The 16567-nt window shown below is 35.1% G+C and overlaps 1 protein-coding gene across 4 annotated transcripts in view; it reads right to left on the minus strand.

Annotated features, from left to right (window-relative positions):
* The window catches only part of PTPRZ1 (protein tyrosine phosphatase receptor type Z1), a 251840-nt gene that overhangs the window by 64483 nt on the left and 170790 nt on the right, over positions 1-16567 (minus strand). For 2 of the 4 annotated variants that reach the window (XM_036759574.1, XM_036759573.1), the window contains exons 11-12: positions 13532-13575; positions 2730-6270 (exon numbers count right to left, since the gene is read on the minus strand). In XM_036759574.1, coding sequence (XP_036615469.1) covers positions 2730-6270; positions 13532-13575 — 3585 coding nt within the window. The remainder of the gene's footprint in view (positions 1-2729; positions 6271-13531; positions 13576-16567) is intronic. The other 2 variants (XM_036759577.1, XM_036759576.1) reach the window with 1 other exon arrangement.

The raw sequence follows: 16567 nt of genomic DNA on the forward strand, positions 1-16567 counted from the left end.
ATTAATTCTTTAAAAATCATTTTTACTATTAATGCTATTTTGGTTCTATTTAAAAGATAATACCACAATACACTTTTGAAAATATATACAACAGGATAAAGATATATATATATATATAATATGCATATATATATATACACACACATACACACACAACAATTCAACTAGTCAAGGTATGAAATGCTTAGTTGATTGGCATGATACAACTACCAACAGATTTTCTTCCCCGCTAAATTTAACAGATATTCGTACAAAGTAAATTTAGCTTATATGATTTCTATATGTTATTTGACCAATGAAATGGGAAATTTATTAATAATTGGATAATAAATGATAAATACTGATATTCAGAATAGTTTTTGAAAATAAAATGTAAATTTGGTGGTAAAACTGGAATCCTAGGTATGGTAATTGTAGATCTCTTATAAAATATAATTTCTAACCATGGTCAAATTTAGTATCTTATTTAAAGGAAATATTTGAATCTTAGATGTGATTAGAACAGAACATCACCTCTCTGAAAAAATCCTGTTGGGAGCATATGAAATACCAAAGCTACAGCAAACTGTAAGAACCTATTTTGTATAAGGCACTATAGGCTAGATGCATCACAGATGTGGAATTCAATTCCACCTGTATCCACATGATAAATTTTACAAAAAAAGAAATTCTCTCAGAATCAATGTCTATTATCTTTAATACCTAGCATTAGCTTCTGATAATAGAAATTATGTCCCAAATTTCTTCTTGCTAATGGGTGAACATTAAATCAATATAATAATTTCATCAGCAAGTTGTTTGGTTTCAGAAAATCATTTAAAAATGGTAAAACTAGTTTTCAATTGATTCAGCAATGTACTAGATCCACCTGTAATGAAAATATATTAATGTATTAATGATGAATAACAATCTAGGAAAACCGAGAAATAGATGGATTCTTGAAATTCTTCTCGGAAGTTCATCTTCTGTTAAAGCTCTGACAACATGGCAGAAAATTAGAAAATTCTGGAACAATCTAATTGAAAAAACCATTAAAACAACCTCTACAAAAATCTTAGCTAGATAGCACTCCATGTGTGTTAGCCCTAATGAATGCACCATAATGCCTCAACTATGAATTCATTATAAAACTTCATGTCAGAGTTTTTACTGTTGAAATTTAAATGGAATGTTAAATAGACAAAGTCTGATTGCAGAGAAACCTCATGACCAAAATGTACCCACTTTTAATTGCCGCTGTTGCACTGAAAGAAAATATGCAATATAATTTAGTGGAAGAAAATAACAGAGGAAAATTCTTTAATGAGGTTGACGTCTAGGTGCTGGGTTATAAACAGGAGCTATTAGTAAGTCAAGCAACATGTTAAACAGTATCTTCTGAAGTACTGTCAAGATTTCAAATCTTTTCATTGCTAATTACAAATAATGTTCCATTAAATTTAATTAAAGCAAACTATAAATAACATGATCTCTTTGGTGTAATTAACTTGTACCCTTATGTGCATAATGAACCTGTTTTATAATTCTTAAGAAAAATATATATTACGTATGCTTTTAAAAAGTTTTTAAAACATCTAGCTAGCAAAACAAGTTTCATTAGAAAGTTAATGGGCATTAATTTTACAGAAGAACATCCATTGATTTTTATCTTTTCATATGATTATGATACATATCAATAATCAATACATGAACACTAGTTAGAAACGAATAGTGCAGTATTTTGTTGCCTGATACTGCCCTCTTCAGGCAACAGCGAGACGATCAATCAAAAGAGAATTGTAAAAATTCTCAAACTGTAACATACTATTCACTGTGAGTTATTTTTATAGCCCACTACTGCTTATTCCAAAGAAGTCATTTATTGTTAATTTTTAGAAATTTCTTATTGTCTTGTGGCTGCTCATAAGAACTATGTAATCATTTTTGGAGGGGCTGAGGGAAGGTCTTATGACGTACTTTAAGAGTTTAGCTGACCAAGGTATTTTAGACCTGAAGAGTTCTAGAATAAAATTTAAAAACAAGAACAATAACAAAGATCATTATTCCAAAAATTCCGAAATAAGCTTATTTGAATACTTCAATTTTTGCCTCTATTGACACAGGGTGATAGCTGTTTCTTAGTAGATGGCGTCATGTTCTGCAGTGGCCCAAAAACTTAACTAACTGCTATCGAACTTTCTGGTGATGAGCCTCTCCAAACTGAGGGAAGCTGGTCCTCAGAGACAGACCCAGAGTCTGGGTCCATACCTGAAGCCATTCCTATCTGACTTTATCTTTCAAGTAACATGGGTCACCTCTATGCTAAGATGTGTCATCATAATGAGACTTGATATAGTTAATTAGTTGAAATTATTTCAAATCATATTGCACAATGGCCAGCTTATCTCATAGAATATGAAATATTGGGAAAAGATTGCTTAAATAAAATAATTTAACCTATTTCCAGCAAAATGAAGAGGACAAAAATCCTTGACTATTCTTTTGAAATATAAGGATCATATTCCAAAAACTACAGAATGTTAGATATTAAAAATAATGGAATGTCAGGTGCTACTTTGACACCTCTATCTCTTGTTCCTGATTTATAGTTTGTCCCTAAAATATAGCACAGATTATCCTTCTTTCTGTAACATATATTCACATATATGTCTCTACTCTGTCAGTGGAAGGAAAATAACACAGCTAAATACCATATGAGTTTACAGCTCTGAGACTGATCCACAACTAACCTGCCTCAGAAACGTTGAACACTGATTGGCCATTAGTAACAGATGGTGCTGATGACTGTGGTGATCCAGGAGTTAATTCTGAGTCACCTGCTTGCAGGGTCCCTTCAGTGTCTCTCTCATTCAGATCAGGAAAACTGAAATCTGTTGAAGTCTCATTATCATTAAAGCTATCTGAGGTACTTTGACCAGAGCCACTCTCTTCATCGCTTGTAAAAATAGCCAAAGACTTAGATTCTGAGGTATCAGGAAATTGGGTATAACCAGTCTGAATAGAACTTCCCATTGTTGTTGTATCACTGTGTTTAGGGGGTAGCATGTTTATCGATGTGGGCTGTTCATAACTTCTGTCCATGCCAGAACTTAGCTGACTATCTGAGACTGAATCTGTTGTTTTCATTTCTTCTTCAGATTTCTCCGATGGCAAATACGGGATTAAGTTACTCTGATCCACAAAATTGTTTACTTGAGCATCTGAATCACCTACTATCTTTTCCTGAGATTCTCTATATGAGATACATGAGATACAATTTTTTACAGATACACCATCATCGTCATAATCATCAATTTCATCGCTATCATCCTCATCATCATTACCACGGCCACCACCAACTGCAAAATTAGCACTAGTAGACCTGGTACTCAGGGTTAACCCAGGAATTGTCTGGGAGGGAACTAATAACCCGGTTAAAGGTTTGGTGCCTTCAGTGGTGGGAGAGGCAGCTGTAATCGAGATATGTGCATATGGTAAAGGAAAAGCAGTGTGATTAATATATTTACGTGTATCAGAAGCAATCAGTGTTACAGGAGCTGCAATATCATCGGTGAGAGAACTAACTGTGTTATCATTAGAAAATTCATCGGAATAAATATGCTTGCTTATGTGAGTATTTGGCAGCATATCAATGGAGAAATCAGGAGTCGCAACTGCAGGTACAGCTGTGGGAGGAAATGCACCGGTAATCCCCACATTGGTAGATTGGAACCAATCACCATTACTATACAATGAAGGCTCGATTTGGTGTGATATTTCACTTTTAAGTAAAATGGCTGTGACATTTTCCTCATAAGAAATGGTTAAACCTTGAAGCGAAGCAGTGGGTAGGCTAGAGGTAGGTGATAATACATCAGCAACCAGTACAGAGGTAGAAGGCTGCCTGTCTTTACTTGAAGCAGAATCGGATGCCATTGGATGCAATATTGAAGAACAATTTTTATCAACCATGGAGGTTTCAACCAATATTGGATCACTAGGCACAGCTGGGACAGTTTTAAGCAAAGTGCCAACATCAGAGGACCGAGAGGAAGTTTGCAGCAAGGCTTCATTGCTTAAGGAAGAGGAGGCCTCAGAAAAAAACGGCTGTGTTGGAGACAACATTTCACTAGAAGCAGCAGCAGCAGCAGCAGCAGAGAAAGCTTGCTCTGAGATTGCACTAAACACAAGCAAAGTGTCGACAAAAGCTGGAGATGTAGCATGCAAAGGTTGAACTGAAATGTGACTTTCAGAAACTTGACTAATTTCAGGACCAAAAATCTTAGGAGTGGGAAGAGCAAGAGACACTGGAAGGACTCCCTCTGTGCTAGAAACAGGAACTGAGGTTTCCTGTAAAGATACGTTTAGTTTAATTACATTGTCGCTAGATGTAGGGAGTTCGGGCATCGCTGTACTCTCAGAATGGTAAGACATTTCATTAAAAGAGGAAATCTGCTGTACTGTCTCATCTCCATCACTTTTATGAAGCAGCTTATTAACATCACTAAACACAGATGTTGTATATGTAAATTCATCTACAGAAACAGGTGAAGAAATGTTAAGTGCTGTCAAGCCATCTGTGTCAGGCAAAAGGAACTCACTACCAGAGAATGCTCCAGACCAATCCATATCACTAGAAAGAACCTTTGTAGGCTCCTGGAAAGATTCAGTTTGAGCTACAACAGAAGGCTTAAGCATCAGTACTTTGTTATGGCTGCTAAATAAGGAACCCTGGTAAACGGAATCATGCACAGCTACTGTAGTATCATAGGAAACAGGAAAAGTCTGGAGGGAGCCTCTATCTGGCAAAGCATAAGCAAGTTCAGATATTGTAGAAAGTACATGCATCTTTAAATCACTGCTGGATGGTTCAACTTGAGAAAGCATACGTGTTTTATTAAGGGCACCCAACTCATTAGCAAGTATAGATGTCTCTGAAGTAGCTTGAGCAGTCTGATGTGGCATCACATCAGAATATTGATCGAGATTGGGCTGTAATAATGAATCAACAACCTCAGCCATTGGCGAAGAAGCATGCAGGGACAGTTTATCACTGGCAACAGCTGGAGTAACTTGTGGAAAGATTTGAGAGACTGTATACAGATGGTGAAGCACTTCACTACTGAAGGAAGCAGAGGAATATGGAAGCAAAGGTACATCATCATAGGAAGACAGAGTGGATTCAAATGACACACCAACACTGGGAAATACAGGTGTAGCATGCAAGGTCAGATCACTACCTGAAGCAGCAGGGAGAGTATTGTCGAGCATTTGATTGTCAGACAACAAAGGGGTGACTAGAGGAAACACTTCACTACTGTAGGAAGGTTGGAGAGGTATCTCACCATTGTATCCTGGCTGAGTTGTCTGAGAGAGTACCTCACTGGCAGCAGAAGTAGATTCTCCATGTCCAGAGGTTGGAGAGAAAGAATGAGGGGTTACCTCAGTAGGGAAGTAAGCAAAGGTAGAATAAGGGGGCATTTCTAGATCCACAACTGAAGTATCCTGGGACACCAATGGGCCAACGGAAGAGGGCGCCGTAACCGCTGCTGATTCCTTGTTGACTATATCAGTAGAACTAGCTTGAGATAATTTCTTATTATCCGATGTAGCATCAGGACTAGTTGTCAAATTATGGAACCATACATTTCCATCCACAGAAGGACTCTTCAGGGACTCTTCAGAATCTGATGAATTTGAATCTTTAGAAGTATTTTTGGCATATCCTGGTAGAAGGACATCATAGGAAATGACATATCCATGAGATATGTTCTCTGATACAAACGGCACAGCTGAAGTTGTAGGAACAGAGCCTGAAGAATCGTCGCCACCTGATTCAAACTGAAAATTAGTTAATAAGCTATCTTCTTCGCGACTATCAGTTGACGTTTCTTGGGACTCAGCTATTGAGAAATGTGGAGAATCTGAAGTTTCAGAGGAACTAATCTGTGAGAAGTGAAGAGTGGTTTTAGAACCATCATTTGGAGAAGTTGTTTCTGCAACATCAGTAATATTTTGAGAAATCCAAGAAATATCTTTCTCTTGGGCTGATAATTCAGTTATTGGTTGGTAAGTACTATAATAGATTACATTATGGACATGCCCCTCTTCAGAGAATTCCCTCCCTTCTGTAAGATACTGATCAGTTTTGTCCTCATTGGGTTTTGTCTTCGATTGTTCTTTTTTGAAGTCTGATGTAGTAGTGATTTGGGGTTCCTTTCCTTTTATTTCGCTTGTGGCACTTGGATTTATTTCAGTTTCTGGTTCCATCTCCTTCTCATCATCTTCCTCCTACAAAAAAGTAATCAGAAAATTCAAACTTTTAAAAAGAATACAGAAGTAAGAGAAAGACGATAAATCAGTACTATATTCATATACTTTGCTGTAAAATATTTATTTACTATGTGGCTTTAGTTAATGCCCTCATGTTGATAAACTACCATCATAGTGAGGCCTCAACTTATTCAATTTTACAGAAAGTACCATAATTGTTGACTTCCTTTCAAATGAAGAAATAATCAAATTAATGAACACTATAGTTTCTAAGTGAAAAAAGATGGTATCTGTTTTTATTCACTGAGAGTGTTCTTTAATAATATATAAACTTATTTTCTTGTTTCCATGATTCTGTAATTCAGCTGGTAGCAAATAAAGTAGTAATTAACTCATTGGACCATGAGATGCCAAGTAAACTATTCTTCTGACATAATACTGTTAGAAATCAATGTTGACTTGTGTTTATGTAGAATTAGGCATTAAGTTATGGTGTTACAAAACAATAATTTTCCTCAGGCAATATTTAAAGCAGTGGTGTCAAACTCAAACAGAAATGGAGGTCACTAAACCATGCATAAGGATCCCCACAGGGTGAATGCAGACTGACTTAAACACCACAAATTAACATTATCTATATTCTATTTTTATGTATTTTGTTAAATATTTTCCAATTACATTTCAAACTTGTTCAGGCCAGAGGGCCTGAGGGGTGTGCTTGACAAAATCTAGTTTAGAATATCAACATGGTGCCCAAACTGAGGTTCTAAAAATGGATCATGAAAATATAACTCAAATCGCCTAGTAAAGAATTCTGCGTATAGTCTAAATATATATGGGGATCTTGAATGTCTAAACCTGGATTCTGTTGTCCCTCAAAATCACCTGGGTAAGTGACAAGGGGGATTTTTGCCTGGAAGTTAACAAAATGTCCCACAATGCTATGTGCTCTCATAAAGTATATCTCTTATTATGAAGCCAAACTTATATGTTCCAGAAAAACTAAATTCAAAAATAGAGGTATATTTTTGTCACTTACACTCATGGTATTGGGCATCTGCATGTCAAATTCATAAATCTTGCTATTTTACTGTTTCTAATAACTTTGAACTAAGTGAATAAATCATAAAACTGAGACAGAGTTGACCTGGTGGCAGTAAAATCCCAAGTTTGACAAAGGAATTAGATTCTAATTTGACCAATACATACAAACACACAGAGAGATGAATTCTATTGAGAGTATCGTAGAGCACTGGACTTGGAGCAGTGACCTACGTTAAAATCTAGTTTCAGATATTTACTGCTTCTGTGTCCTTAGTCTGTAAAATGGGGATAATGCTGTTTGTACTACCTACCCCTCAGGGCTGTTGTTCTAAAGCTTTGTGGAACCTTGAAGTTCTATGACAATTACTTTGTTCAAAAAGTAAGTTTGTTAACTTAATTACCAATGAAATATGCATAGTAAAATAATGTTGACAGTATTATTTTCTTAGGCATTTGTGGCAATACTAAAGTCTTATTCTTAGGCTTCATTCCATGCACAGAAGTGAAATGGGATCTTGGAATTTATGCCAGCAGAGAATAAACACTGGTACAGCCACCCATGTACTATATGGTTCAATAAAGGTTCAGAATTGCAAACCTTACAGAATTTCATCACAGAATCAGCCACAAAGTGTTTAACTTTTTGGCTATATTTGAAGATGTGGAGAAATTCCAATCTCTGTTTGGAACAGGAGTAGCAACACTGATACAATTAAGAGATTCTTGAAAGGTTGTTGTAAATGTTAAATATACCAGTAAGTACAATGACTATAATTGACTCAATGTGTCTTTAATTAAGGCCGTTACTCTTCCAAACGTACTGAATTCAGACAAAATTTTATTATTGGTCTTTGATCATCTCTCCTGAAACATTACATGCAATTTGGTACATTTTATTGGTGAAAAACCAATACTACTTTGTTACTTCTATGACAAGTTGAAGATAAATTTCTTTAGGTGGAATATTCTCCAAGTTGGCAAATCAAAGCCTAGCATTTATTTCAACTTGGGATGAAGTGTTTAGGAATCAGAATTATAAAGATATAGGACCTTAGAAGTTCTTAGAACTCTTAGAAGTTCAACCTTCTTCCAAAAAATAAATAAATAATACCTTCAATAATATTGGTGAACGAACACTTTTAGCAGTAGAAGTATCACTGCCTTACAAAGTAGCTTTGTTTTGTTTTTGCCTAACTCTCCATGTCAGATAGTTTAGCTTGGCATTCAAAATCTTCCGGTCTCTGTCATCATCCTACCTTTCCAGGATAATGACATTTCTCATGTCATCTCCACGTACTTCACACTTTGGCCAAACTAGACTATCTGCCATCTGTTATACCTATTCCATGCTCTCTTATGTTCATGTCTTTGTGCAACACCATTGCCTTATGACTGAATGCCCTTTTTTCCTCTCTCCTCCTGTGGAAATCATATCCAACCTTTATGTTTAAAATTCACAAAATCTTAGAATCTAAGACTTCAAATGGGACCAAATGGGGCCCTCTGGTCCAACCTGTACTTGAGCAAGAATCCCCTTTATGACATAATGGACAAGTAGGGGAATCTAGTCATTGCTTGAACCCCACCTCCGGTGAAGTGGGTATCCACTCTTTCCTGAGGCAGGCCAGTGAGCTGTCCTTTTGCATAGCTCTAACTATAAAGATATTTTCCTTATGGTGAGTCTAAATTTACCTCTTTGTAATTTCCACCTGGAAATCACAGTTCTGTCCTCTGGGGTGAAGCAAAACAAGTCTAACAATGTTTCTTTGTGGCACCCTTCAAATACATGAAGAGAGCTGTCACATCCTTCCTAAGTGTTTTCTTCTCCAGGCCAAACAGCCTTTATTCCTTCAACTTGTTATCATATCTCATAATTGCGAGGTTTTCCCCCATGTTTGTTCTCTGGATTTTCTCTAGTTTATCAATGTCCTTTCTGAAGGGTGCACCTTCTCTCTGATGCTTCCCAGATTTCCCAAGGCAGTAATGGACCTTTCCCTCTTGGGTCTTGTATGGCACTTTCCTTCCTCTCTTATTTACTTATATATCATCTTGTATTAAAGTTACCTATGTATTCTGTGTTACCCTTCTACTAGACTGTGAGCTCAGTACAGGGACTACCTTATTTAATCTTTTTTGTTAATCTCATAGTATTCCAGATTTGGTCTGTCCAGCACAGAACATGGTACTATTTGTTGATTTTCTTGATCTGGAACCTAAATTTGCAATAGTCCCTTTTAGCAGACATATCATCCTATCCAGATGGAGTTCATGGTCAATGATGGTCCTCAGGCTTTTTCAAGCAAATTGTTGTTAAATGAAGTCTTTTCACTCCTTTATTAATGTAATTTAAGCAGAAAACAAAATGCAATATTTAACACATTTATTTTTGATTGTGTTGTCCCGTAATTCCAACCTATTGTGATGTTAAAATATTAATTCTATCATCCAAAGGATTCAGCACCCTTCCCAGTTTTGTGTCATTCACAAACTTAACTGGCATGCCCTCTATAGTTTTACCAGTCATTGACAAAAGTAATTGGCCAGGGCCAAGGAAAAAGCACTGTGGCTTGCTACAAGAGCCCCATATTTTCCCATTATAATTCATCAATCAAAACATTCTGGCTGTGGTTATTTAACCAAATACAAACCTGCCTAATTTGCCAGCATTCAGCCAAAGGCATATTATTCCAATTTATCCACAAAGAAATTATGAGATGCTGCCTTGCTGAAGTTCATATGCTTTTATTTGCAATTCTTTATATATCAGTTTAAAAAACCTATCAAATTATGAACTAAGGCGGAATTTGACATATCTTGTTCCTTAGGAAACCCAATGAAAGGTCCCAGTAATTTCCTTAATTGTTCCTTCTGTCTTATAAATGATGAAACTGTCAGTCATCCAAATGAAGCATTTATCTGGTAGCAGAATGAAACTCAAATGTTAGAACAGCTGAATCTTCCTACAGTTATTTTATTTTGACCAGTTTAGTGGTCTATTTTAGGAGGGTATTCGACAAATTTCCTATCCAACTAGGTGGCCTCCAGAGAAAACATGTTTCTCTCTCTATATTCACCCAGTTTCTACTCTTCTTTCCACGGATTTCCAGATAGATACATACCTTCTTAGTGTATAGTAATACTCTCCCTTTTCTTCTATTAACTGTTTATTTTGTGTACATTAAATCCCTCCATTGCCATATTCTACTCATCAATCCTTTTCTACCAAGTGATATGATATGCATGTGATGAGATTGTAGTAACCTTTTATTGCTGAAAGCAAAGTTCACTTGGTTTATTGCCTATGTTCTGTGCAGTGGTGGCAATAAATTCTTGAAATATCGTTCCCAATCCTCTTCTATTTTGTTTCTTCTTGAGAATTATTCGTTATCCTTTTACTATAGAGTGAATTCTATAAGGGTAGAGACTGTGCCTTATTTAAACTTCTTAAAAAATCTCACAGTAATCCAGATATTGTCTGTCCAGTACTTCTCCCCTACAAACATCTCTTCTAAGTCATATGTATTGTCTACAAGTATCTGGTTTTCCCACTTTGTCCACATCCCCTTCTTCTTCTCCCCTTAAATTTCAGTTTAATAGTCTCTTTAACCTTTTTCTGGTATAGTCTTTCCATTAATGTCAAATATGTGATTTTGACATTATAAACTATAAAGACAATTTTTTAAATTCCAACTGATTAAAAGCTAAGATCTCATATCCATCTTTAACGAAAGAAGTGAGCATAATCTTCTAAAGTCATGACCTTCAATATCAAAAAATAATGGAAATACCCATCTCCAAGTCTTGCTCAGGACTTCAGAAATACTGGATTTATTTCAGATTGCTTCTGTCTGCATTATTCTTTCTCTATTATTCAGAAGAAGACGGGTAACAGTTACAGATGGGTAGTCCTAGTGTATCTCAAATCCTGCTTGAGAAAAGCAGTATACCTCTCAGTTAACCAAGCCTATATACCTATATACATCTATCACTCTACCCTTTAGGAAAATCACCAAACCCCCTAATGCAGCTCCTCATCTTGAGTATGATAATAGGACTCCCACCCCTTGCTAGGGTTGGTGTATTATCCTTAGTTTTTTAATGAGCATGATTTGCCATTTCTTCTTCAAAAAGTCTGGATTCATACTCCACTATCATATGTCATATCCCAACAATCACACTTAGAATGTAGGTTCAATGGGACAAAACTACTTCTCTTTCTCCTCTATTTTATTTTCCTTTACTCACCATCCTTTTTAATGATTTTGCTTCCCTTATATCCTATTTGAATCTTTTTTTTCTTCTTCCCTTTATAGGTTCTTTCTTCAACCCCATCAAAGACCCTTTTACTTTTTCCAGTAAACTGGGGGATAGAGAGGATATTCTCAAGTCTTTTAGCCTTCCCACCTGGGAAGAAGACTAGCCTATATTTGCAGCATAATTGGTGACCATCTTGGATAGAAATACAGACATGATGAATACAAATTTCACAGACTATCCAGATGAATGATACAGTTTCATGCAGCACCCCAATGAAAACCAGCTATTTTAAACTGAGGTTTACTTTCATAACAAGAGCTAATCTACTGTACAGTATTGCCACAAATGTTCAACAAAATATTATACTACCAAAAAAGATGGTCATACTATGCATATTGTATAAATTTAATGGCATAATATATGTAAAGTGCTTTGTGAACATTCAAGTATTATATAAATATAAAAAAGGAACACATGACTAACCTCATAAACTTACTTTTTGAACAATTCGTGGCTCTGTGTGTGCATACACAGATGTGTACTGGTGACTGAAATGAAGCTAATTACTGCTTAGGAGGTCATATAAATTTAACAAATCAAGAATTCAAAATTTTCAGTTTCATTGCTAGCTGAAAGCCCTATAATTTAATATATCAGCATTGGAACCCTGTAATATTATTTTGGCCCTTACTATGAAACACACAAATGTGAAATTCTAACTTATTATAAAAATTCAAATACTATCATTGATTAGAGAGGCATTGTGGCACAGTGGGTAGAAGGCTGTCCTTGGAATCAAGAAGACCCAGGTTCAAGTCTTGTCCCTTGCAAATACTGGTTGTGGGACCATAAGCAAGGCAGTTCAAAGCCTCAGTGCTCCAAGATAACTCTCTAAAACTATAATTTATAAATTAATTGCTAGTTTTCATTGATAGGAGGAGTTTCCCAACTGGGTGCATGGCATCACAGGGAAAAAAATTAATTTACTTACAGGTCCCAATTGCTATAATAAGAGGATAATATTTTAGTCCAAATAAACAAATGATTAGAATCAATATAATATAAACATAATGAATTTGCTAATTGTTTATTCCTTTAGGACAAAAATATTTTTTTCTGAATTTTAATGAAGATAGGTATTTAGGAAATTAGTCTCACTTTATACCTAGAACATATGTTTGTGGCAATAGCAAAGAAGGCACTATGTTGGGAGGAGATGCCTCATTTGGGGAGTTCCTCTTAATCAATGAAATGATAGTCCCATTTCCTTTCCCTATCCCTGTAATTTCTTAAGTATTTCTCTTCCTAATATTTAACTTGAGTCAACACTAAAATTATTCATATTGGCATGACAGCATAGGATAGTAAATCAGAAGTATCCTGGAAAGAACTGGCATGATATTATAAATTCACTAAAAATAGGGCAAATAATAAGACAACTGGTAAAGCCATAGAAATACATATGCATATTTATATGTAATGTAAATTTATATACTTATATATCCTTGATCATATTAACTATTAAGCTATCTAGTAAACCAGTGATAGAATCACTGGCAAGTCATCTATCTAAATAGTTATTAAAATATTATAAGCCAAAATATATTTTCCAAATTTCAATGAAGATCTGAATTCAGACCAATAATCTAAGTTTAAAGTTAGACCTTTAAATATGAGTGATAGCTATTTTTATATATTACTGAAGTGGTTTTCTTTTGAATGCTAGCGATAGAGATGTGTGTAGTTCTTCAAAAAGAAGAAATGAAACCTGTGGCTGTCTACTTTAATCTCAAGTGGGCCCTTTATTATTGCAAATAATAATGAACACAATATTAACTGATTTTAAATAATGAAAAATAGCATTAATTACTAGTCCAACAATTATCTGAATCCTTATCCTTAACTCGAAACTTTTGCTCTTTTATTAGGTTTCTTAAAGAAAAAGATGAACATAAAAATTGACCTTGAAAAAATATACCTTGAATAATTCTCCTGTTTCAATGAATTCAGGAAGATCAATCTCTAAAATTAAAAAATAATAATAATTATCACAACTTCCAGTTAAATATTTCAACCTGTTGAACTTACATTTGGTTTGTAAAAGGGGGGAAATAGTATTTAAAGATGCAGGATATTTCACTATTAAAATGAAAAAGCCAAAATTTTCCATGTAAATTTATGTGTTTACATAATGTATTATACATTAAAAAAATCATTCCCTCAGAAAAATACCCTCTCCCAGTTTGACAAATGGGTGGAAAAGGTGATGACATAAAATTGCTGTCAGGTATGTAAGAAAACCAAAGTAATATTTTTCAGGTAAATAAGTACAGACTTGCTTTCACTGCTAATAAAGAACATGGTTTGCTTATGTACCAGAGGTTTACTGAGTGCTTTGTGTGATTAGCTTTATCATTTAGCCGACTTTCTCCTAAATTCTTTTCCTGAACTAGGAGAAAATGGATATTTTGCCCATTATTTATTTTCCTGAAGTCACCAGGATTATCATAGCACCCATAATGTAACTGAGGCTGTCCTGGGTTCTGAACAGAAAAATTTAAGTTCTTTTCAAGAAAGTCAGTATTATATAGTAGAAAAGCATTTGAGATCAAAACCTGGCTCTGATAATATATAGTCAAGCTACTTAATTTCTCTGAGAAAGGGATAGCAACATTTGTGCTGCCTACCTCCCAAGCTGATGAGAAAAACCACTGTGTAAATGTGTTTTTACTCTAATCATTAAGAGATCTCAGTGACAGCGAGGATGGGACCCACTCCAATTATTTCATATCACGGAAGGCATACAGGCAGTACCTACACATGCAAAATGGAACAACCAAGCTCAGGGAGATCTAAATATTTCCTATCAGCCTATCAGAATAAATACACTCTTACTAACAGATGCTCAGTCATAGAACTGACAGCATTTATAAGAACAGGTGGGCTGGCTCTCCTTTCTTTAACTGGAGAAAATGCCACACTTGCCCAAATCACTGGAAAGCTAGTAGGAATTTCTTCACTTCTAAGGATGCCAAGAAAGTGGTAAGGGATGTTATTGGGTTCTCTTTCAGTTGAGAGGAAAAGAGATGTCTTGACAAAGAGGGTGATAATACATGATTACTTTTCTCTTACTCCAAAGGGTTTTAAGTAAGCATCCTCCTTATTGTCCCCCCCACACCCCGCACAACACCCACCTCTGTCATCATACCCTTCTACCTCTCTACGTCAAATTCCTGATCCTAGGGTAATTGTTGTGACTTTGAATAATATTCAGATCTTTCCCCTTCTTTATTCACCAAGACTCTCTCTGTTCCTGTCTTTATTTTTTTTTTACTAAAACTTGTTAGAGGGTTTCTCTCTTTTCATCTACTCTCATCTTCCACTTTCTCCTTATGTTCTTATGTCCTTTTTTCTTTCTTTCCATCTTGCCTCCACTTTGACAGGGGAAAAAATTACCAAACTCCTTTCAGGTTAATGCTTCTTTTAATGATGTCATATTTTATGCTAGACTTAAGATTGGAAGCTGTACCTGAAATTTTTTACTCTGAATCCTCAGTACTTAGCACAGAGCCTTATACAAAGTAAGTGCTTAATGTCTGTTGAACTGAATAACTGATATTTTAAGAGGGACACTACATAGGTGTAATTGAATGAAATTAAGGTCCAAAGCATATTTAAGATTTTCCTAATTAACATTTTATGTATTCGACAGCCTAAAGTGAAATGCAAATTCTACCAGATGTTCCAGTGATAACTCTAAATTTCTAATAAAACTAGTGTTGTTTTATGTATTGCAAGTAAAAATGAATTACATTAAAACATACTACATATTAAGTAATTTTTAAAAATCAGAAACATTTTAAAAAAAGTTAAGAGAGGCTTGAAAATATGAGCAAGAAATTGTTCATCCCATCCAGCCCACAGAAAACATGTAGGTAACACATCAATGAAGTAAATGTTTTCAGCTACTCACCTGGCATATGTATTTTTCCTTGTCCTGAACTATTTCCAAAGCCATTAAACATCCTCCCTTTCCCAACCCTGTGCTGGCATTTATGGGAAATGTCTATAGAGCCTTAATTAAATATTTCTTCTTTTGTTAAAATTGATGATGACACAGTTTGGAAGTGAAATTCTTTTAAACGTTATCCTTCTAACTTTTGCAAATCTAACAACTCATATCTTTGCAAATTCCAGGGAACCTTAAAATGTGATATTTTAAAAAGAGTATATAGTCCCTTGCCCAAGTAATACTCTCAATGAAGTTTTCCTAAAAGTATAAAGGTTTGCTGGGAAAATTAGAGCAGCTGGTGATTCTTATCCAAAATAGGCCACAGAAATAAGTATTAGACCTCCTTAAATCCAGAATTTGATTCACATTTAAATGGAGTTTTTAGAATTACACTTCAGTTACATTTCAATACCATTGTTTGATGTTGCATTAATGCTGCATAGTGATGCATTTGTTATACTGTATTAGAAAAAAAAAAAGATTGATTAATCTTACCTCTTTTTCTGATGAATCTGGGAAAAAAATAAAATGACAACATTCCCTGGGCTTCTCAACATACTTAGGAGCAGTCTCAAAATAAATTATTAATTGAAGTTGAAAAAAAAGGAAAACGTGTATTGAAGAAATCTCTCATGGGAGAAGGATCATGTACCAAAGATGACAGTCAATGAATGGCTCACCAAACTAAAACACCTCCTACTTGGAGGTCAAGGACTTGATTAGGCAGCAGTGCAGCTATCGACCAAAATGGAAATGGCAGTCACAGGGCTGCTGATTCTGTAGTTCAGTAGATCTGCTCCTATGTCATGAAGGGCAGTGACAGATTTGACTACAGAAATAACTTTCTAACATGATTTCTATGGGTATAAAAAATGTCTGGAAAAAATGTTAATTAATGGAAACAATGCATTCTTACCATCACATTTTTTAGTTTAAATGTGATTTTATATTCATATTATCAATCTGCACTATATTTGAAATACTTTGAAAGTTTTGCCAAGA

This window comes from Trichosurus vulpecula, chromosome 5, assembly GCF_011100635.1.
Source record: "Trichosurus vulpecula isolate mTriVul1 chromosome 5, mTriVul1.pri, whole genome shotgun sequence".
NCBI classification, from domain to species: domain Eukaryota; kingdom Metazoa; phylum Chordata; class Mammalia; order Diprotodontia; family Phalangeridae; genus Trichosurus; species Trichosurus vulpecula.